At 43.6% G+C, this 24,522-nt stretch overlaps 1 protein-coding gene across 1 annotated transcript in view; it reads left to right on the top strand.

Moving 5' to 3' along the window:
- The window catches only part of LOC137459767 (ecto-NOX disulfide-thiol exchanger 1), a gene marked incomplete at its 5' end in the record, with an annotated part of 128,085 nt that overhangs the window by 50,752 nt on the left and 52,811 nt on the right, over positions 1-24,522 (top strand). The window contains one exon of the mRNA XM_068170523.1: positions 13,135-13,319. Within this exon, the coding sequence (XP_068026624.1) occupies positions 13,135-13,319 (185 nt within the window). The remainder of the gene's footprint in view (positions 1-13,134; positions 13,320-24,522) is intronic.

Raw genomic sequence — 24,522 nt, 5'->3', positions numbered from 1 at the left:
CTGAAGGTGGAAAGCAAAAGTTGTTCATGGCTCACTTAGCTTGTAATTGCCCCAAATTATTTATTTTTACACCATTCAAAATCTGTTTTCAGAGTTTATTCCAGCGAGTTAGCTAGCTTCTCTCAAGCTTTAACCAGGTGACATAGCCTGGATTTTTGTGGATAAATGACACTTGAATATGTCCAGAGAAGGGCAGCGAGGCTGGGGAGAGGTCCGGAGCACAATCCCTATGAGGAGAGGCTGAGGGAGCTGGGGTTGTTTAGCCTGGAGAAGAGGAGGCTCAGAGGAGATCTTTGTGCTGTCTACAGCTACTACCTGAAAGAAGGTTGTAGCCAGGTGGGTGTTGGTTTCTTCTCCCAGGCAACCAGCACCAGAACAAGAGGACACAGTCTCAAGCTGCACCAGGGGAAGTTTAGGCTGGTGGTGAGGAGAAAGTTCTTCCCAGAAAGAGTGATCGCCCATTGGAATGTGCTGCCCAGGGAGGTGGTGGAGTCACCATCCCTGGAGGTGTTCGAGAGGGCATTGGACATGGCACTTGAAGCCATGGTTTAGTTAGTCATGAGGTGTTGGGTGATAGGTTGGATTTGATGATCTCTGAGGTCTTTTCCAACCTCATTGATTCTATGATTCTACGGGAGAACAATGGAGGAGGCATTTAATAATCAATGCAGTATAGGAAAATTGTTGCTTTTATCTGTTAATACCTGACATATTTCTATGTACCTGTCCTTGACATCTGAGCACTATTTATGCTGGCGATCAGTATTTTGTAACTGTCCATGAAGAAAATTGTCTTCTAGGGACTCAAGGCAATGAATCAAACCCACTGTAGCTATTAGACAACTCAGGAGCTTGACATTTTAAAGAAGGCTGAGAAGATGCCTAAAGTTGACCAAGGTGTGTCTTAGTCTTACCCCTCCAGAAAGCTTCCTGGAGATAGAATAGAATAGAATAGAATAGAATAGAATAGAATAGAATAGAATAGAATAGAATAGAATAGAAGAATTAAATAGACCAGGTTGGAAGAGACCTTCAAGATCATCGAGTCCAACCTATCATCCAACACCATCTAATCTACTAAACCTTGGCACCAAGTGCCTAATCTGTGTAGAGAGCATGTGTGACTAAAAATTGTTTCCAGAATTCAGTTTTTGTGGTACATTTAGAAAAGTCAGGTGTGAGAAACATGGTCTATGCCTGGGCAGTTATAGATCATAACCGTGTAAAATCATTCCGCAAGGAGCTGACCACTAAGGGAGGATGCAGAGGGAGGGTCAGCTGTGACAGTCGGTGGTGGAGACATAGGTAAACACTTCTCTAGTTGCTCATTGCGTGTTCCTACCTCAGAGGCCATCCAGCTTTTTGTCTGAAATGGGGCCCATAGAGTAGAGTAGAGTAGAGTAGAGTAGAGTAGAGTAGAGTAGAGTAGAATAGAATAGAATAGAATAGAATAGAATAGAATAGAATAGAATAGAATAGAATAGAATAGGACAGGACCAGGTTGGGAGAGACCTTCAAGGTCATCGCGTCCAACCTATCTACCAATCCAATACCACCTAATCAACTAACCCATGGCACCAAGCACCCCATCAAGTCTCCTCCTGAACTCTTCCAATGATGGTGACTCCACCACCTTCCCGGGCAGCCCATTCCAATGGGCAATCACTCTCTCTGTATAGAACTTCTGCCTAATTCCATGCCTGCCTTCCCACCACCTCCTAGACCTCCTGCAAATCCAACCTCCTTTCCCAGCTCAAGGTGTGGGTCATTCATTGGCATCACCTTACATATTCTCTGCCAGTGAGTGATCACAACGGCATCCTCAGACTGTAGCATAAAACTTAATTTCCTGAGGTCTGGAGCCAAGGGTTTCATCTGGTCTGGGAAACTGATATGTTTTTTCCTTCAAGGCAGGCCCAGTCTCAGCATCACTCTTTCCTGGCATATGCCAGCGTGAGTACACCAGTGTGTCCTTCACATTCAACACGAAACTGAGCCACATTTGAACTCCTGCTTACGCCCAGTGGCTGTTAAGAGTGTTACTATCATTCTTGTGCTACCACCAGGAGTCCTACCACACTTCCCTTTCTCTTCCTTCACCTATTGAACCTGGGCCCAGATTTTTTCTTAATTTTCTGCTTATGTCTTCCTAGAATCTGACCTTTGACTTTAATCTGTCAAAAACTCCTACACAAACCTTGTAATCTCATATTTGACTTCCTGGAGATTTTGGAAGGAGTTCAGTTGAGCCCTTTCTCAATATAATACAAAGATAATACACCACATATCTCCTTAGACCATCCAGGCCATACTTTTGCTATGACTATCTGCCTCGAAAATGACCAATGCCATTTGTGGTAAAACTTTACCCTGCCTCCTACAGCAGAAGGATATAGCACATGCTCCTCCAGATCCTCCAGAAACATTTTACCCTGTTTGATTTTCCCCTGATTGTACTGCTTCACAGTTCAGCTATTTGAAAAACAAGCAAGCCAGCTGGAAGCCAGGGATAACTTTTATTGTTTGTATTTACAAGTTGTGGTCTTTGTGTCCTGATTTCTCTTCTCTCACATTTGTTCAGTCCCTCAAACTGAAAATCCTTTGAAGAAGTAGCTGTGCCCTGCAAGATGGCTCTTATTTTGGTCATTGTAAATGCTCTACAAAGGGAATGATGCAAAAAAAAATTACCATAGCAACTATAACTTTGACAGTCTTGGTGCTTTTCTTGTTGCTGCTATCACAGGGAACAGTATTGTAAGTAAAATTTATTTTCAAGTCAGGAAATTAGGGTAATGGCATTAACAGAACTTAGAGGGCAGGAAGGTTTGATAATATCCTGGCCTGCATCAGGAAGAGTGTGGCCAGCAGGAGCAGGGAGGTCATTGTGCCCCAGGACTCAGCACTGGTTAGGCCACACCTTGAGTCCTGTGTCCAGGTCCTCAGTTTAGGAAGGATGTTGAGTTGCTTGAAGGTGTCCAGAGAAGGGCAACAAAGCTGGGGAGGGGTTTAGAGCATAAACCCTAAGAGGAGAGGCTGAGGGAGCTGGGGTTGCTTAGCCTGGAGAAGAGGAGGCTCAGGGGAGACATTCTTGCTGTCTTCATCTCCCTGAAGGGACATTGTACCAGGTGGGGGTTGGTCTCTTCTCCCAGGCAACCAGCACCTGAACAAGAGGACACAGTCTCCAGCTGTGCCAGGTGATGTCTAGGCTGGATGTTAGGAAGAAGTTCTTCCTAGAAAAGTGATTTGCCATTGGGATGTGCTGCCCAGGGAGGTGGAGGAGTCACCATGCCTGGAGGTGTTCAAAACGGGGTTGGATGAGGCACTTGAAGCCATGGTCTAGGTAGTCCTGAGGTGTTGGGTGACAGGTTGGACTTGATGATCTCTGAGGTCCTTTCCAACCTTATTGATTCTATGATCTTCAATGCTTTTCCTGTTGCTGCTATCACAAGGAACAATATTGCATTTAAAACTTATTTTCATGTCAGGAAATTAGGATAATGACATTAATAGAACTCAGAGGGCAGGAAGGTTTGATAATACACTCTCCATCTGTTTTCATCCACATCACTGCAATGATACAGTGGCTGAAGTTATAAAACCTTGAGAAATTCTGCTGAAGAGGCTAGACTGAAAATCTGAAGATACACAAACAGGCTCAGAAGTTTTCAGTTTTAGGCTCTATGCCTATAGAAGCATAGAAGAATCTCTAGAAAGAAAACGTCCTGGTAGGATGTCCTAAGGCAAATCTGCACTTCTGAATTCACAGGAGGGTATTCTCTTGTTGTTAGTGTTTACCTTATGTTCTTCAGATACCCCCCCCTGGATTTCCTCACACTGCCCATGCATTTCAACTCAGAGTGGCCCCCAGTCTGCACAGTAGTAGCCTGACATTAATATTCATTGTATAGTTATGAGGGTATCTTCTAGTGAGAAATGCAGATTTCAGGTGAGTATCATCTGAAACAGAAGAGAATTTTATATTCCCCTTCATTTTCTCCATAAACAGATACACTCAGATATGTGAGGCATTTACTCCTCTTCCAGGCCACTATGACATGACATGAGTCATAACATAGTAGTTACCCAGTGTCATCTGTGAAGACACTCTGTGTTGGCTCAAGTGGACATTATTATGTATTAGGCTAAACACAGACTCACAGAGTAACAGCTCAAAGTAAAAGGTATAGAATGAATAGGATAGGATAGGATAGGATAGGATAGGATAGGATAGGATAGGATAGGATAGGATAGGATAGGATAGGATAGGATAGGATAAGATAGGATAGCTCCCGCTCCTTGGGCCATCTCTAATTATATCGCGGTGGGAGTTAGTAGGTCTGACCCTGAGACGGCAAACTAGGAAATGCAGAACCTCACAGCAAAATTGTCACGAACACAGAAGCTCTCAGAGGAATAGGGAGCAACGTGTCCATTGCAAGCAGAACTGGGAGATAAGTCCCTCCCTGTTATTGACTTGTGGTTTCAACATTTGTTTGGAGGATAGGATAGGATAGGATAGGATAGGATAGGATAGGATAGGATAGGATAGGATAGATTAGAATAGAATAGAATAGAATAGAATAGAATAGAATAGAATAGAATAGAATAGAATAGAATAGAATAGAATAGAATAGAATAGAATAGAATTAAACAGGTTGGAAAAGACCTTCAAGATGATTGAGTCCAACATATCATCCAACACCATCTAATCAACTAAGCCATGGCACCAAGCACCCCATCCAGTCTCTTTTTAAACACCTCCACTGATGGTGACTCCACCACCTCCATGGGCTGCACATTCCAATGGCCAATCACTCTCTCTATGAAGAATTTCTTCCTAACCAGTGTAGATTAGTAGTACCCATAAGAAAGCACACTCCTAACTGCCCAAGGTAGATGCCCTAGAAAAATTATTTCTTTTGAGACATCAGTCAATGACTATGTCCTTAGACTTCAGTGAATTCCTTATCAGCTAGTCACCTCTTGTTTTAAGAGGTGTCTTTTTGATTTGAGTCTAGCCTGGGTCCACTACCTAGAATCACAGAATTGTTAGGGTTGGATGGGACCTCAAGGATCATCTTGTTCCAACGCCCCTGCTCCACTACATGGAGTCATATCTTGCAATTGAGTGTGTTGAGAAATTGTGTACAGCACTTCTGCTTCAGCTCAAGGAAATCACACTAACCTCTTAGATGTCCTCAAAGTATCAATGTGAATATACTCCCCCCTCCCCCCCATCCCCCTCCCCTTACATATGTCTAATCTTTCTCCAGCTGCTTCTCTGAGTCTGGCAGGTATCATTTTTTGCATCCCCCCATGAAAACACTGCACAGTGTGTATTGAACTGGTTTCCAGCTGTGTTTGTTTAGGTAGGAATATTTTCTTCTGCTTCCAGCATGGGCAGCTGTTAGGGATTCTTGTCAGGGTTTTCTTTTGACACAGCTTCCATGTATATAGTTCTTCTGCAAGTGCTTTCAGCATTCATTGTGTTTTCCCTGTAAGATGCCTTTCAGCATGTCTCACGGAGGGGTTTTGTAGCTGGGTATCTGAACGACCAAACCTAGAAAGCCTTGAGAGGTAACCTTGAGATGAGCTGAGTAAACCTTTTTCTTCCAATTAAAACTGCATTCATCAGCTTTCTCAATGAAGTCAAAGCAATACTTTCCATTAACATTTGAAATATTTATGGGGGTTTTAATGAAAATTCCCTTTTCCCCCCAAAAAAATGTGCTCTAGTTTTGATTTAGTACTCAATAAAGTGCCTGTATTTATATATATAATAAATTATAATATATAATGAATTACAGATTATTATCATTATATAGAATAGAATAGAATATTATAGAATAGAATAGAATAGAATAGAATAGAATAGAATAGAATAGAATAGAATAGAATAGAATAGAATAGAATAGAATAGAATAGAATAGAATAGAACTCAACTCTTCAGGGGAAGGGAAGGGAAGGGAAGGGAAGGGAAGGGAAGGGAAGGGAAGGGAAGGGAAGGGAAGGGAAGGGAAGGGAAGGGAAGGGAAGGGAAGGGAAGGGAAGGGAAGGGAAGGGAAGGGAAGGGAAGGGAAGGGAAGGGAAGGGAAGGGAAGGGAAGGGAAGGGAAGGGAAGGGAAGGGAAGGGAAGGGAAGGGAAGGGAAGGGAAGGGATTAACCAGGTTGGAAAAGACCTTGAGATCATTGAGTCCTATATAACCATTATAAATGGAATAAAACTACATTATAAGTTTATATATAGAGAGTGATACTTAATTTGGAAGCAAAAGAGACATTGGTCTAATTACAGAATTAATTTTAGCACAGTAAAACACAAATATCTTAAAATAATAGAATCAAAGATTTGTCAGGGTTGGAAAGGACCTCAAGGATCATCTAGTTCCAACCCGCCCTGCCATGGGCAGGGACACCTCCAATCAGGTCAGGTTTCTCACAGCCACATCCAGCCTGGCCTTAAAATCCTCCAGGGAGAAGGTTTCTACCGCCTCCCTGGGCAACCTGTGTCAGTGTCTCACGACCCTCATGGGGAAGAATTTCTTCCTAACATCCAACCTGCTCAGGGGAGACCTTTTTGCTCTCTACAAGTACCTGAAGGATGGTTGTAGCCAGGTGGGGGTTGGTCTCTTCTCCCAGGCAACCAGCACCAGAACAAGAGGACACAGTCTCAAGGTGTGCCAGGGGAAGTTTAGGCTGGATGATAGGAAGAAGTTCTTCCCAGAAAGAGTGTTTGCCCTTTGGAATAGACTGGCTGTGGAGGTGGTGGAGTTGCCACCACTGGAGGCATTTAGGAGGAGACTTGATAGGGTGCTTGGTGCCATGGTTTATTTGATTAGATGGTGCTGGATGATAGGTTGGACACAATGATCTCGAAGGTATGTTCCAACCCTGTCTATTCTATTGTATTCATTCTATTCTATTCTATTCTATTCTATTCTATTCTATTCTATTCTATTCTATTCTATTCTATTCTATCCTATCCTATCCTATCCTACCCTACCCTACCCTATCCTATCCTATCCTACTTCTATTCTATTCTATTCTATTCTATTCTATTCTATTCTATTCTATCCTATCCTATCCTATCCTATCCTACCCTACCCTACCCTATCCTATCCTATCCTACTTCTATTCTATTCTATTCTATTCTATTCTATTCTATTCTATTCTATTCTATTCTATTCTATTCTATTCTATTCTATTCTATTCTATTCTATTCTATTCTATATTTCTACCTTCAATCTGGTGTTTAATTGCTTAATATGAATGGCTAGGAAGGATCACCAGAGTGTATAGTAATGTTGATAAGAAATTGCACACCTGTGGGAATCCTGCCTGCAATCACAAACTTATCTCTGCTGTATTGTCTCTCCCTTTATGTTGTTTGGGGTATTTCCATTAAACCTTAAAATAGATTGCAACCTCACCCAGCAGCCTTTGTCTTCTGGTGTCTGCAGTCTAGAATAGCAGGGCACCTGTCCTTGGGTAGGACTTCTTGGTAGTACTGCTGTGTAATTATTGTCAAATAGTTTTCAATGTGCTATACTAAATAGGATTTTAAAATAATTGACTCTAATAATGGCATTTATAGGTGCAACATTTTTTTTAGCAGTAAAAAATTGTGTTTCTACAGGTAAAATGGGCAGCTGCCTTCGCTGTTCATTATATACTCTGACTTGTTCCATTTGGATGAGTTATTTTTGAAATCCTAATAGGTTCACCACCTACAGATTGCTTACTTTTGCAGTATGTCATAGCCCTTTCCATTTCCAATAGCTTGCCAGCAGCCCCTGCAGCAGATTTCTTGTGCTGTCCCTAGCCCCCACTCAATAGCCTGAACTCCTCTAGGGAAGAAAAAAGGAGGAGTTCTCCAAGTGGGTTGTAATGTGACCCAGAAAATATACAATGCCAGCCTTCCCAAGTAGGGCAGGCTCAGATGAATGTGGGTCCTAACCCATGTTTTAGTGGGGACAGTGATTAACAAGTGCATGGGCTTTACACCCTCCACTTGCACAGCAGCTCTCAATAGCTTTATAAGAGCTGGTTTAGGTGATGGACAGCAGACAAATTACTGGTCTAAAGCCACTGTAAATACTTGAGTATGACCTTGATGGTCTTCTTTTATGGTTTAAAGAATAAAAGAGTAGGTAGTTTCTGCCAGGAATTAAGCACCACATTTTTAATGAGCCCCACATTATTTATTTATCTATTTATTAATTAAGTTATAAATAGTGGAAATCTAATTGGTAGGAATAATGACAGAGAGACTTTTTACCAAGGCCTGTAGTAAGAGGGCAAGGGACAATAGTTTCAAACAGAAAAGTGTTAGATGAACATGAGCCAGCAGTGTGCCCAGGTGTCAAATAAGGCCAATGGCATCCTGGCCTGCATCAGGAACAGTGTGGCCAGCAGGAGCAGGGAAGTCATTGTGCCCCTGGACTCAGCACTGGTTAGGCCACACCTTGAGTCCTGTGTCTAGTTCTGGGCCCCTCAGTTCAGGAAAGATGTTGAGTTGCTGGCACGTGTCCAGAGAAGAGCAACAAAGATGGGGACGGGTTTGGAGCACAAGCACTGTGAGAAGAGGCTGAGGGAGCTGGGGTTGCTTAGCCTGGAGAAGAGGAGGCTCAGGGGAGACCTTCTTGCTGTCTTCTACTCCCTGAAGGGAGGTTGTAGCCAGGTGAGGGTTGGTCTCGTCTCACAGGCAACCAGCACCAGAACAAGAGGACACAGTCTCAAGCTGCACCAGGGGAAGTTTAGGCTGGATGTTAGGAAGAAGTTCTTCATAGAAAGAGTGATTGGCCATTGGAATGTGCTGCCCAGGGAGGTGGTGGAGTCACCATCCCTGGAGGGGTTCAAGAGGGGATTGGCTGTGTCACTTGAAGCCATGGTTTAGTTAGTCCTGAGGTGTTGGGTGATAGGTTGGATTTGGTGATCTCTGAGATCTTTTCCAACCTTATTGATTCTATGATTCTATGGGAGAACAATGGAGGAGGCATTTAACAATCAATGCAGTACAGGAATAATGTTGCTTTTATCTGTTAGTACCTGACATATATCTGTGCACCTGTCCTTAACATCTGAGCACTATTTATGCTGGTGATGGGTATTTAGTAACTCTGAGGTCTTTTCCAGCCTTACTGATTCTATGATTCTGTGAATCTATTTGCTTGGGGCCTGGAATTTATTTTTGTTTTTTCTTGTGTTATTACTTGCTGGCTTAAATAAATAAATAAATAAATAAATGAGAAAATAAATGGATTTCATCCTCTTATTTGCCCATTGGACTCATCACTGCAGTTTCTTGAGGGTAAATTTTGTCATGGAATGGTGATTTCATGCTTTTCAGAACAATTTAATTTGATGAAACAATACTGTAACTGCTGCTAAGTCTTCCAGAGAGATTCTGTAGAATATTGACATTAACAGCAATAACTAATCCATGTCTGCATTTGAATAGTAGCCAACTGTATTTTGGATAATTCATTTGCACTGTTTTTAAATCAGTAAAAACGGTCTGAGATAAAAGTAGATTTGCCCTACCAAAGAGCAAACATTTTTTATTGGTAGTGAAATATTGTGACACTCTGTCTGAATGCTGATGTGACTTCCCAAACACCTTGAATCATGTTATGATGGGGAACAGGGGACTCTTTATCCGTGGGAGGTCTAGTCAAGAGAAGCCTGACATTACAGAATCACCAAGGTTGGAAGAGACCTCAAAGATCATCGAGTCCAGCCTGCCACCACAGGCCTCATGACTAAACCATGGCACCAAGTGCCACGTCCAATCCTCTCTTGAACACCTCCAGGGATGGTTACTCCACCACCACCCTGGGCAGCACATTCCAATGGCCAATCACTCTTTCTATGAAGAACTTCTTCCTAACATTCAGCCTAAAGCTCCCCTGGCACAGCTTGAGACTGTGCCCTCTTGTTCTGGGGCTGGTTGCCTGGGAGAAGAGACCAACCCCCACCTGGCTACAACCTCCCTTGAGGTAGTTGCAGAGAGCAATAAGGACTCCCCTGAGCCCCTTCTTCTCCAGGCTAAACAACCCCAGCTCCCTCAGCTTCTCCTCATAGGGCTTGTGCTCAAGACCTCTTCCCAGCCTCACTGCCCTTCTCTGGACACATTCAAGTGTCTCAATGTCCTTCTTAAGCTGAGGGGCCCAGAACTGGACACAGTGATACACAATTTCCTGTAATTTGGAGTTGAACCATATTGTTGTTGTAGGTGGGCAAGAAAGAAGTCCGTGATACCAAGCCTGAAATCATTTAATCAGGAATGTAAAGGAGTTATGTGCTTCAGTTACCAAATGTTGATAGAATTGGCTATGGTAGGTTGTTGGGTTTTAATTACAGCTGCTCCATAATGTTGTTGTGCTACCAGGGTCCAAGAAGGAAAATAGTATAGCATTTCAGTTTGCTGTGCCAAATGACCACTGCTACTGCCAAGCATAAATACTAGCAGGAGTGGCTCCTTCTATAGGGTGAAAACCTCATCCCTAAAGCAATGAGGGCCACACTTCCCTATATGTATTTATGTTTGGATAATTCATTTAAATAATGCTCCTAGTACATGCTTTATAGCCTCCTGCCTTTTGCTACACAAATTTCAGCTTATAGTGCAGACTGTGCAAGTCATTTGGCAAATGTAATTTCCATCCTTGCATACTAATCGATTTCTTCACAAACACCTGCTATCAGTTACGATAATAAAAATGCCATTCTAAATTGAAAAGGGGCCAAATGGAGCTTCCTAAGGAAATGACTTGAGTGTCTTTCAATGCCTTTAATGTAGTAATGTTCTTGTAGTGCCAACACTTTTTTGAGCATTTGCATTTCATGTAATTTTACTCTATTACATCATTTTCCCCTCTAAATCGTTCCTCATAACCATCGCTGTGAAGAAGCTCATGGTGAGATTGGAGAGGAGTTTCTGTGTTTCTCTGCTCATGGGACTAAGCTTAGCAACTTTAGGTAGGATAGGATAGGATAGGATAGGATAGGATAGGATAGGATAGGATAGAATAGAATAGAATAGAATAGAATAGAATAGAATAGAATAGAATAGAATAGAATAGAATAGAATAGAATAGAATAGAATAGACGAGGTTGGAAGAGACCTTCAAGATCATCGTGTCCAACCTATCAACCAATCCAACCTACCTAAACAACTAAACCATGGCACCAAGCACCCCATCAAGTCTCCTCCTAAACACCTCCAATGATGGTGAATCCACTGCCTCCCCAGACAGCCCATTCCAATGGGCAATCACTCTCTCTGTATAGAACTTCTTCCTAATATCCAGCCTAAACCTCCCCTGGCGCAGCCTGAGACTGTGTCCTCTTATTCTGGTATTGGTTGCCTGGGAGAAGAGACCAACCTCCGCCTGCCTACAACCTCCCTTCAGGTAGTTGTAGAGAGCAATAAGGTCACCCTTGAGTCTTCTCTTCTCCAGGCTAAGTAGCCTCAGCTCCCTCAGCCTCTCCTCATAGGACTTGTGTTAGTACTGCTCTTTGAGTAGCTTCCTTAGCAGAGCTCTTAGTTGGAGCATCTGGCCACTATGCTAGTATAAATACGGAAGGGCTGTATCAGTTCCTGGAATGTCACTGAGAAAACGTTGTAAAGTTGGTGGGTGCCTTGCCCTTGGACTGCATGCCAGTTTCTTCCTAAAATATCAGCCTAAATTTAGCAGCCAGATTACAAGTAGCGTTCCAACTACCTAGGATCACTTTATGGCCCCTTACTATCCCAGGAAATAACTTCCCAGCAATGGTCTTTGCCAGAACCTAATCATTTTCAGCTCTGCTGGATCTTGTCTCAGCTCCAAAATGTCTCACTGGCTTTCAGCTGTACACTCATCTCCCTTGACAATGTCCTTTGCAGGTTGCAGCCAGGAGGGGGTTGGTCTCTTCTCCCAGGCAACCAGCACCAGAACAAGAGGACACAGTCTCAAGCTGCACCAGGGGAGGTTTAGGCTTGATGTTAGGAAGAAAATCTTCCCAGAGTGATTGGCCATTGGAATGTGCTGCCTAGGGAGGTGGTGGAGTCACCATCCCTGGAGGGGTTCAAGAGGGCATTGGACGTGACATTTGACGCCATGGTTTAGTTAGTCCTGAGGTGTTGGGTGATAGGTTGGACTTGGTGATCTCTGAGGTATTTTCCAACCTTATTGATTCTATGATTCTATGGGAGAACAATGGAGGAGGCATTTAATAACCAATGCAGTACAGAAATAATGTTACTTTTCTGTGTTAATATCTGACATATTTCTGTGCACCTGTACTTGACATCTGAGCACTATTTATGCTGGTGATCAGTATTTAGCAACTGTCCATAAATAAAATTGTCTTATAGAGACTCAAGGCAATGAATCAAACCCACTATTGGAAACAAACCGCTATTGGACAGCTCAGGAGCTTGACATTTTGAAGAGGGCTGAAAAGTTGACCAAGGTATATCTTGGTCTTACCGTTCCAGAAAGCTTCCTGGAAGACACCATTAAAGAGCTGCTTCCCTAAATGCTTTAGAATGGAATGGAATGGAATGGAATGGAATGGAATGGAATGGAATGGAATGGAATGGAATGGAATGGAATGGAATGGAATAGAGTAGAGTAGAATAGAATAGAATAGAATAGAATAGAATAGAATAGAATAGAATAGAATAGAATAGAATAGAATAGAATAGAATAGAATAGAATAGAATAGAATAGAATAGAATTAACCAGGTTGGAAAAGACCTTTGAGATCATCAAGCCCCAGTCTCAGCATCACTCTTTCCTGGAAGATGCCATCATGAGTACACCAGTGTATCTTTACATTCAACATGAAACTGAGCCCACTACTCAAGGTGTATCTTGGTCTTATCCTTCCAGAAAGCTTCCTGGAGACACCATTAAAGAGCTGCTTCCCTAAATGCTTGTGAACTGTGTGGAGAGCTTGTGTGATTAGAACTTGTTTCCAGAATTCAGGTTTTGTGGTAGCAGTTATAAAAGTCAGGTGTTGAGAAACACAGTCTATACCTGGGCAGTTATAGAGCTCTGAGGTCTCTTCTGACCTTGTGGATTATCTGATTTATCAGGAAAGAGTCCATTTTACTGATTTCTTCACTTTTTCATTTTCTCTTAGCCCTAGCTGCCCAAGCGTATGCGCTAAAGGAAGAGAACGACAGTCTGCGATGGCAGCTGGATGCTTACAGGAACGAAGTGGAGCTCCTGAAGCAGGAGAAAGGACAGCTCTTTCGAACAGAAGAAAGCCTTACAAAGGACCAGCAGCTGCAGTTCCTGCAGCAGACAATGCAAGGCATGCAGCAGGTATTGCTATGGAAGAAAAGCATGGGTCTTTTTTGGTTTGGCCAAGTGGTACCATAATCCTGTGTGGTACTCAAGATTATTAGCCATGAAGGTCCAGGTTTCTTCACTTTTCATCACATCTGCAGATTTTAGATGGGGGAAACAGCAAACTCCTGGCCACAGCAAACTCCTGGCCACAGCAAACTCTTGACCTAGCGGGCAGCTCATGGCTTGAACAGCAGCACTCTGAGCTGGGTTAGGAACTGGCTGGAGGGTTGAGCCCAGAGAGTGGTGGTGAATGGTGCCACATCCAGCTGGCAGCCAGGCACTAGTGGTGTACCCCAGGGATCAGTGCAAGGCCCCATGCTCTATAATATCTCTTTTGATGATCTGGACGAGGGAATTGAGTCCATCATTAGTAAATTTGTACATGACACCAAGCTGGCGGCAGGTGTTGATCTGTGAGAGGGTAAGAGAGCACTGTTTGACCTTGAAAGGCTGGGCAGAAGGGCAGAGCCCAAGGGCATGAGATTGAACACATCTAAGTGCAGGGTTCTACACACTGGCCAAAACAACCCCATGCAGTGCTACAGGCTGGCATCAGAGTGGCTGGAGAGTGGTCGGGCAGAAAGGGACCTGGGGATACTGGTTGATAGAAGGCTGAACATGAGCCAGCAGTGTGCCCAGGTGGCCAAGAAGGCCAGTGGCATCCTGGCCTGCATCAGGAACAGTGTGGCCAGCAGGAGCAGGGAGGTCATTGTGCCGCTGGACTCAGCACTGGTTAAGCCACACCTTGAGTCCTGTGTCCAGTTCTGGGCCTCTCAGTTTAGGAAAGATGTTGAGTTGCTGGAAGGTGTCCAGAGAAGGGCAAGAAAGCTGGGGAGGGGTTTGGAGCACAAGCCCTATGAGGAGAGACTGAGGGAGCTGGGGTTGTTCAGCCTGGAGGAGAGGAGGCTCAGGGGAGATGGTCTTGCTCTCTACAAATACCTGAAGGGAGGTCGCAGCCAAGTGGGGCTTGGTCTCTTCTCCCAGGTAACCAGCGCCAGAACGAGAGGACACAGTCTCAAGCTGCACCAGGGGAAGTTTAGGCTCAAGATGAGGAGAAAGTTCTTCAAAGAAAGAGTGATTGGCTATTGAAATGGGCTGCCCAGGGGGGTGGTGGAGTCAACATTCCTAGAGGTGTTCAAGAGGGGACTGGACGTGGCACTAGGTGCCATGGTTTAGTTGATTAGATGGTGTTGGGTGATGGGGTGGACTTGATGATCTCAAAGGTCTCTTCCAACCTGGCAAACTCCTTATGCATGTTTGATTTAGGAGCAAACCACTCAGGTGCATCCCTTATGGCTCTCCTCACTTAATCCAGTTGGCCCTAGTTCTGCAACCTTCAGGAAAGTTTGCCCAATGTATCATAGTCATTGCTGTGCAGTGCTTTTATTTGCATTTGGATGCATCTCCACTTCTTGCTGTCATTATTTTTCTTCTGACTCTTGTTTAAGGATGACTGAGGCATGCATGAGTTTGTCCAGATTACCCTCATGCTAACTTGCAAGTGAATAGAAACTTCAATGCTATCTCCTAAGGTTTTGTCATTTATGCTGACCCATGGATTCAACCTTTTCATTCACGCAATTTTTAAGTGATTTAGTGCAGCAACAATGCTTTTTTGTTTCGCATTAGTCAGGCAGAAACTGCAGTGTGTCTCTGCAGGGAGGGTTTAGTTTAGCTTATCCATTCTCCTTTATTTGTCAGTGCACTCCTGATGTTGTGTGGGGCAGGTCTTGTCAAGCACATCCAGACTGCTCCCATTACTTCATCTGACACATCTAACACACAAGCAGCCCTCATTTCACACACATGTATAGTTTAATTTCTGAGCAGGAAACTGCATTCTGATGCTACATAACAGAGCCAAGGACAGTGGCTCATCATCACACTGGAATCAGTCCCCATTTAGAATAGAATAGAATAGAATAGAATAGAATAGAATAGAATAGAATAGAATAGAATAGGAGTAGAATGGAATGGAATGGAATGGAATGGAATGGAATGGAATGGAATGGAATGGAATGGAATAGAATAGAATAGAATAGAATAGAATAGAATAGAATAGAATAGAATAGAATAGAATAGAATAGAATAGAATAGAATAGACCAGGTTGGAAGAGACCTTTGAGATCACTGAGTCCAACCCATCATCCAATACCATCTAGTCAACTAGACCATGGCACCAAGCCTCCTCCTAAACACCTACAGTGATGGCGACTCCACCACCTCACTGGGCAGCCCGTTTTATGGCAAATCACTCTCTCTATGAAGAACTTCTTCCAACATCCAGCCTAAACCTCCCCTGGCACAGCTTGAGACTGCATCCTCTGGTTCTGGTGCTGGTTGCCTGGGAGAAGAGACCAACCTCCACCTGACTACAGCCTCCTTCAGGTAGTTGTAGAGAGCAGGAAGGTCTCCCCTGAGCCTCCTCTTCTCCAGGCTAAGCAACCCCAGCTCCCTCAGCCTCTCCTCATTTAGAAAGGAGCTTTTTGAGGTGTCAGCACAGGGGTTACTTTTGCCTCCATCATCTGTGTCCTGAAGCAAAACATACATTTCTCTGTTACTCACGGTTATTAGATTCCAGGAGGGGACAAGGTGTACTTGCTTTAGGATTCTGCTAAGCTGCTGCTTTTTTTAGGACAAAAACCAGGGGCTCTTGGTTGGATTAGGAGCTGCATTGCTGTCACAGCATCCATCAAATCCAACGAGTCTTCAAATCCCACCTAACACCAAAAAACAGCCAAAGAAAAGCCTACCTATGTGTTTATACAAACACAAACCCCTTCAATACTTGCAGTTTTACCATGTTATGATGATTTATGGTACAGTGGAGAAATTCAGAACAAAAAGAAATGAAAATTGAGAAATGGAAACCAAGTCATTCACCATTAAGGACTAAAATCTTTCCTGAATTTAGGAATAAAGTCATTACCTGGGGTCTGGGTGAAGGATATTCATGTCTGGGGAATATGAATGTGTAAGAGGACACAGCCTCAAGCTGCCCCAGGGGTGGTTTAGGCTGGATGTTAGGAAGAAGTTCTTCCCAGAAAGAGTGATTGGCCATTGGAATGTGCTGCCCAGGGAGGTGGTGGAGTCACCATCAATGGAGGTGTTTAGGAAGAGGCTGGATGGGATGCTTGGTGCCATGGATCAGATAGTGTTGGATGATAGGTTGGACTTGATGATCTCAAAAACCTTTTCTAAGCTGGGTAATTCTATTCTATTCTATTCTATTCTATTCTATTCTATTCTATTCTATTCTATTCTATTCTATTCTATTCTATTCTATTCTATTCTATCCTATCCTATCCTATCCTATCCTATCCTATTCAATCCTGTTCTATTCTATCCTATCCTATCCTATCCTATCCTATCCTATCCTATCCTATCCTATCCTATCCTATCCTCCAAACAAATGTTGAAACCACAAGTCAGTAACAGGGAGGGACTTATCTCCCAGTTCTGCTTGCAATGGACACATTGCTCCCTATTCCTCTGAGAGCTTCTGTGTTCGTGACAATTTTGCTGTGAGGTTCTGCATTTCCTAGTTTGCCGTCTCAGGGTCAGACCTACTAACTCCCACTGTGATATAATTAGAGATGGCCCAAGGAGCGGGAGCAGACATTGCAGATAATCCAGTCTGACAATACGCTGAGGAGGGCAGCACCATGGAAGCTCAGGAGGCAGAGTGCAGAATATTTGGTGGGAAATGATCAGCCTGTTAAGGGGCTGGATGATAGCTTTGGATTTCAATGTTTAGCCATCATCATGACGCCCCATAACCCTTGTGATTTTCACACAGTTCATGCATGAATATTTAGCAACAAACCTCTGGTTTAGATAGACTCTGTTTTATCTCAGCTTGGTTTTGTAAATGTTGAGAGATGAAAACCTTAGCTGAAACCCGTCAGGAGAGCAGGTGCTCAGCATCTATGGAAATCACAATCTCTATGAAATATTAAACACATAGCCAGGGCTTCAGTAGTTATAATTTAACAAGAAGACCTGTATTCCCTTTTATCCTTTTGTATATATTAAAATGAATTTCAGACCAGCTAAACTGAATGCCATGGAAATCCTGAACCCTACACATATGTCAGCATTAAAAAATAATATATACTCTCCCTCCTTCTTTCCTCTTCAATCTCCTCAGCTTTTTTATACACCTCTTCTTCTTCTTCTCACTTTGAAATCTAGGGAGTAAGTGATTTGAGCTGCAGCCTGAAAGGCAGATCTGCCTGAGAAAAAGTGGGTGCATTTTTCACTATCAAGAAATATTTTTGTAAACACAGTTGGTGTGAAACAATAGCAAACAACACAACACCAATGTATTTTTAATGTACTTCATGGAAGGAGTGATTGGCCGTTGGCATGGGCTGCCCAGGGAGGTGGTGGAGTCGCCATCACTGCAGGTGATCAGGAGGAGACTGGATGGGGTGCTTGGTGCCATGGTTTAGTTGATTAGATGGTGTTGGGTGATAGGTTGGACTCGATGATCTCAAAGGTCTCTTCCTACCTGGTTAATCCTATTCTATTCTATTCTATTCTATTCTATTCTATTCTATTCTATTCTATTCTATTCTATTCTATTCTATTCTATTCCATTCCATTCCATTCCATTCCATTCTACTCTACTCTATTCTATTCTACTCTACTCTACTCTACTCTACCCTACCCTATCCTATCCTATCCTATCCTATCCTATCCTATCCTATCCTATCCTATCCTATCCTATCTTATCCTATCCTATCTTGCCCTATCCTATCCTATTCCACTTCCACCATCAGGACTCTTTTCAGAATTCTTTGTCACATGTACAGGCCTAATGAAGTGAATGTTTATTTCCTATTCCATCACTCCTCCTTATCCAGAGTAGCATTAGCAAAATCACTCACACAGAATCATAGAATCATAGAATCAACAAGGTTGGAAAAGACCTCAAAGATCATCAAGTCCAAGCTGTCACCCAAGACATGTTTACTTATGAAATGTACCTTATGGGCAGTGTTTTCAACCTGCTTATTTAGTATGCCTAAAAAAAACCTCTTGTGGACTAATGCCATTGAACTTATGAGGTTTTTAGATAACTCCTTTCATAAAACTGTGCCACAGTTTAATTTCATACCCACTGTGAGACCTCAAACAAATGGAAATAATGTCTTGTATCCATGGTAACAAATGAGATACATTTTACCTGATTTTTAGATGGGAATTGAATTAACTTGTCTCTTCTGCATAGGTGGCATAGCCTTCAATTTATTTCTATATGAGAACACACATACCAAGCAGATCACTTCCCACATGGCTCTGTTTTTCCAGCAGTGTTTGGTATTCACTAACAAAGTCAGTGATCACAAGGAAGGATGTTTTAGTTGTAACTATTTTTGCAGCATTCACACACAGCTGTAAGTATTTTTTATATCTTGTCTCTCTCTCTGAAATGTTTTACCAGATACATGACTATAGGTAATGAGGAAAATACCACCTAGCAGTGTTGCTGAAGTACTTCCCGTTGTAGGAATCAGCCTATAGAATGGAATGGAATGGAATGGAATGGAATGGAATGGAATGGAATGGAATGGAATGGAATGGAATGGAATGGAATGGAATGGAATAGAATAGAATAGAATAGAATAGAATAGAATAGAATAGAATAGGATAGAATAGAATAGAAAAGAAAAGAAAGAATTAACCAGGTTGGAAAAGACCTTCGAGATCATTGAGTCCAACCTATCACCCAACAACATCTAATCAACTAAACGATGTAACCAAGTGCCCCATCCAGTCTCTTCCTAAACACTTCCAGTGATGGTGACTACACCACCTCCCTGGGCAGCACATTCCAATGGCCAATCGCTCTTTCTGGGAAGAACTTCTTCCTAACATCCAGCCTAAACCTCCCCTGGTGCAGCTTGAGACCGTGTCCTCTTGTTCTGGTGCTGGTTGCCTGGGAGAAGAGACCAACACCCACCTGGCTACAACCTCCCTACAGGGAGTTTTAGACAGCAAGAAGGTCTCCTCTGAGCCTCCTCTTCTGCAGACTAAGCAACCCCAGCTCCCTCAGCCTCTCATCACAGGGCTGTGCTCCAAACCCCTCCCCAGCTTTGTTGCCCTTCTCTGGACACCTTCCAGCAACTCAACATCTTTCCTAAACTGAGGGGTCCAAAACTGGACACAGTAACCATGGTGTGGCCTAAGCAGTGCTGAGTACAGGGGCACAATGTCCTCCCTGCTCCTGCTGTCCACTCTGTTACTGACACAGGCCAGGATGCCATTGGCTCTCTTGTCCACTTGGGCACACTGCTGGCTCCTGTTCAGCCAGCTGTCAATCAGTACCCCCAGGTCCCTTTCTGCCTGGCCACTCTCAGCCACTCTGACCCCAGCCTGTATGTGGGTATATCCCTTCTCCAAAGCTTCAACATTTCAGTCAATGTGTTCCAAGTGGAGCAGGAAGCACAATTCTTCTGGGAAAAGAAAAAAATAAAGAACTCTTATCAAAATGTTATAGCCATCCCATGAACACAAGCATGAAAGCTATGCTTTTCATGTTTCTTGTCCACCAAAGAAAATTCATGAGGAAATGCGCTTGCCACCCTCGCACTTTGAAACAAAGGCTCAGGAATTGACAGTGAGTCGCTCCTGAATTAATTATGTGGTTCCCAGATCCTGTATAAAATCTGCCTGCAACTGTTAATGTTTCAAGCCTTTGAAAAATGTCAGTTTGCCACATAGGAGATGGCACTCATTAGCATACATCCAAGTAAACTTTAAGAGTTTTTACTCATCCTCCAGGATTGTTCGTGAATCACTTCCACAGCGCAGCCATCACTGCAATAGTTCAGTGCTCAGATTAGTCTGCAAGATGACTGGAAACTGGTCAACATGATGCCCATCCACAAGAAGGGCTGGACAGAAGAACCTCCAAACTCCAGGCCTGTCAGCCTGACCTCAGTGCCAGGAAAGATTATGGAGCAGATCACCTTGGGGGCAATCACAGTGCACCTGAAGGATGGCCAAGAGATAAGCCCAGCCAACATGGATTTAGGAAGGGCAAGTCCTGCCTCACCAACCTGATCTCCTTCTATGATCAGAGGACCACCTGGTGGATGTGGGGAAGGCTGTGGATATAGTCTACCTGGACTTCATCAAGGCCTTGGACACCGTCCCCCACAGCAAACTCCTGGCCAAGCTGTCAGCCCCTGGCTTGGACAGCAGCACTCTGAGCTGGGTTAAGAACTGGCTGGAGGCTGAGCCCAGAGAGTGGTGGTGAATGGTGCCACATCCAGCTGGCAGCCAGGCACTACTGGTGTCCCCCAGGGATCAGTGCTGGGCCCCATCCTGTTCAATTTCTTCACTGATGATCTGGATGAATGGATTGAGTCCACAATTAGTAAGTTTGCAGATGACACCCAGCTGGGGACAGGAGTCAATCTTTTAGAGGGTAGGAGAGCTTGACAGAGGGACCTTGACAGGCTGGAAAGAAGGTCAGAGTCCAACAGGATGGCATTTAACAAGTCCAAGTGCTGGATGCTGCACTTTGGTCACAACAATCCCATGCAGTGCTGCAGGCTGGGGTCAGAATAGTTGAAGAGCAGCCAGGCAGAAAGGGACCTGGGGGTATGGGTTATTGTTCAGCTGAACATGAGCCAGCAGTGTGCCCAGGTGGCCAAGAAGGTCAGTGGCATCCTGGCCTACATCAGAAATAGTGTGGCCAGCAGGAGCAGGGAGGTCTTTGTGCCCCTGGACTCAGCACTGGTTAGGCCACACCTTGAGTCCTGTGTCCAGTTCTGGTCCCCTCAATTTAAGAAGGATATTGATGCACCTGAACATGGCTTTCTTCACCCCAGCCTGTAGCACTGCATGGGTTGTTGTGGCCAATGTGTAGAACCCGGCACTTGGATGTGTTAGATCTCATGCCATTGGAGTTGTCTTTCTGCAAGCAAAGATGGCATTGATCAGCTGTTTCCTCTGCTGTTCTATATGGAAAATAGGGGGTTTTCTCATAGAAGTAATGGAAGAACCAACTATTCCTGTGGTCTTTCAGTGGGAGCAGGGAAGAATAGTACATTCAGGAGGTAGCAACAGATATCAGGATAAGACATACTGAGAGTTTTTTGTCCCACGTCACTCTTCTAACCAACCTATCACCTATTAAATCCCAATAATCCTGGCATTTAGGTCTGCAACTCTCACATCCTTCACAGATGCTGCTAACTGTCAAAGCCATTTCTTTCTGTCACAGGCTTTCTGAAATGTCAGAAGTCACAGACACATATGCTGTTGGCTTAAAACTGCTGACTGGTGACATGAGAGTACTGTCACCATTATAAGACCATTTACCTTTGAACACACAGGTTCTAGTAGCAGTTTAGCACTGAAATTAACATCACTGTTGAATAGATGGAGCATATAATGACTCTATTTATTAATATAGCCTAAATACAGAGGAGATTTGTAGTCCTTTTTTTAATCCACCTACCTTTGGCTCACCAAACATCTATTCAGTGTATAACCCAACCAGTAGTGCACTTATGCACAACTGTAAACTGGTTCTTCTCCAAATGCAGTATTAAAAAGAAGAGTACATAAAGGAGATAAAAAAAGATTGCCCTTCTTATTTGTGTTTCACCTGCTGAATAAATAGATCAGAGTAATTAAGTTGGAAATGGTTTTTATTACTACTCTTGCAGTAGAAATTGCAAGTAGATCTTTCTATTTTCCTATAAAAGTGGCACTGTGATAGTAATGGCAATATTGATCACCACTGAGACTCTTAAATGTGTCCAGAGAAGGGCAACAAAGCTGGGAAGAGGCCTTGAGCACAAGCCCTATGAGGAGAGGCTGCGGGAGGTGGGGTTGTTTAGCCTGGAGAAGAGGAGGTTCAGGGGAGACCTTCTTGCTGTGTACAACTACCTGAAGGGAGTTTGTAGGCAGGTGGGGGTTGGTCTCTTCTCCCAGGCAATCAGCACCAGAACAAGAGGACACAGTCTCAAGCTGCGCCACGGGAAGTTGAGGCTTGAGGTGAGGAGAAAGTTCTTCCCAGAAAGAGTGATTGGCCATTGGAATGTGCTGCCCAGGGAGGTGGTGGAGTCACCATCCCCGGACGTGTTCAAAGAGGGATTGGATGTGGCACTTGATGCCGTGCTTTAGTTAGTCATGAGGCGTTGGGTGACAGTTTGGACTTGGTGATCTTTGAGGCCTTTTTACAACCTTATTGATTCTATGATAATATGATAAGGAATGGATACAGGAAAAGTGTGAGGGACTGGACCCAATGTCCAGATATTCACTTCCAGGCCTGTCTCTTCCTCTCTGACTATATGGTTAATTGGGAGCTGGTTAAGAAATATGTCTCTCCCAGGACAGAGAGAAAAGTTCCCATAAGTATTATCTTTGTCCCTCTGTGCTTTCCAGGGCTCTGTACAGTACTGTTCTCATTCAAATTTCCAGAAAATACTTAGTCTTTCTGATGATATTAAAAACAAAAAGAGCAGCTGGCAATTAAGTGCAAATTATTTACCAGATCTCAGACAAGCCAAATGGGTTCTCCTCTGTGTTTAACAACCTTCCCTTATTGAAAGCAGTGTTTAATTTCCCACTTCTGCCAGCACCGCTTCAACAAGATTAAGGGAAGAGTAAATAAGGGCCCAGAGATGCTTTAAGCATCACATTCTTGATAGTTGTTCTAGTGGTAAGATGGTGGAGGGTAGCATATCTTTGCCTGCTACCAGGAATAAAGCTAAACTGAGACTGACAGCAAGAATAAACACTTCTGAGAGACATAATCAAGTGTAAACATTTTATTTATTAGGAAGAAGATCTTCATAGAGAGAGTGATTTGCCATTGGAATGTGCTGCCCAGGGAGGTGGTAGAGTCACCATCACTGGAGGTGTTTAGGAAGAGATTGGATGGGGTGCTCGGTGCTATGGTTTAGTTGATTAGATGGTGTTGGATGATGGGTTGGACTTAATGATCTCAAAAGTCTCTTCCAACCTTGTCATTTCCATTCCATTCCATTCCATTCCATTCCATTCCATTCCATTCCATTCCATTCTATTCTATTATATTTCATATATGAAAGAAATCAGCTAAAATCTGTATCCGGCCTGTATCAGGAGTAGTGTGGCCAGCAGGAGCAGGGAAGTCATTCTGCCCCTGTACTCAGCACTGGTTAGGCCACAGCTTGGTTACTGTGCCCAGTTCTGTGCTCCTCAGTTTAGGAAAGATGTTGAGTTGCTGGAACGTGTCCAGAGAAGGGCAACAAAGCTGAGGAGGGGTTTGGAGCACAAGCCCTGTGAGGAGAGGCTGAGGGAGCTGGGGTTGTTCAGCCTGGAGGAGAGGAGGCTCAGGGGAGGTGGTCTTGCTCTCTACAACTCCCTGAAGGGAGGTTGCAGCCAGGTGAGGGTTGGTCTCTTCTCCCAGGCAACCAGCACCAGAACAAGAGGACACAGTTTCCAGCTTCACCAGGGGAAGTTTAGGCTCAAGATGAGGAGAAAGTTCTTCATAGAAAGAGTGATTGGCCATTGGAATGTGCTGCCCAGGGAGGTGGTGGAGTCACCATTCCTAGAGGTGTTCAAGAGGGGATTGGACATGGCACTTGGTTTAGTTGATTAGATGGTGTTGGGTGATAGGTTGGACTTGATGATCTTGAAGGTCTTTTCCAACCTGGTTAATTCTATTTTATTCTATTTTATTGTAGTGTATCCTATTCTATTCTATACTATTCTATGCATTAACGTGCTTGTGTACTCTAGTGGTGGTGAAGAACAGATCTCCTAAGTTTTGCAGTCCAATGATATTACATTAATTCCCTAAAGGATCCTAAATACCGACATTGGTTTGGTGATTACATAGTTTCCAAACATGGTGGATGCTGTCATTGCTTTACTTTCACTGCTAGGAATTGTGTTTCAATGGGAATTACACTGGGTAAGTGTATTCCCTTCGCTAATCTCATTCTTCTAGTTAAAATGTGTCATGCTTTTTTATTCTCCTTCAAACCCAGACAAATATCTCTCCTTGAACAGGAAATCAACATTTTGAAAATGCAGTTGCTTTGTTGAGAAAGAGTATGCTGTATCATGATCATTTGCAGTGGGGTGAAAGAGGAGGTGGGATCATACAGCTCGATTGCCAGTGTGTGGTGAAGACATTTCCACAATGGACAGGTGCATGTGA

This window comes from Melanerpes formicivorus, unplaced genomic scaffold, assembly GCF_026170545.1.
Source record: "Melanerpes formicivorus ecotype bairdi unplaced genomic scaffold, bMelFor1.0.p_v2 SCAF_409, whole genome shotgun sequence".
Lineage (NCBI taxonomy): Eukaryota > Metazoa > Chordata > Aves > Piciformes > Picidae > Melanerpes > Melanerpes formicivorus.
The sequence above is the reverse complement of the archived record's forward strand: the minus strand, read 5'-3'. Positions and strand labels throughout refer to the sequence as shown.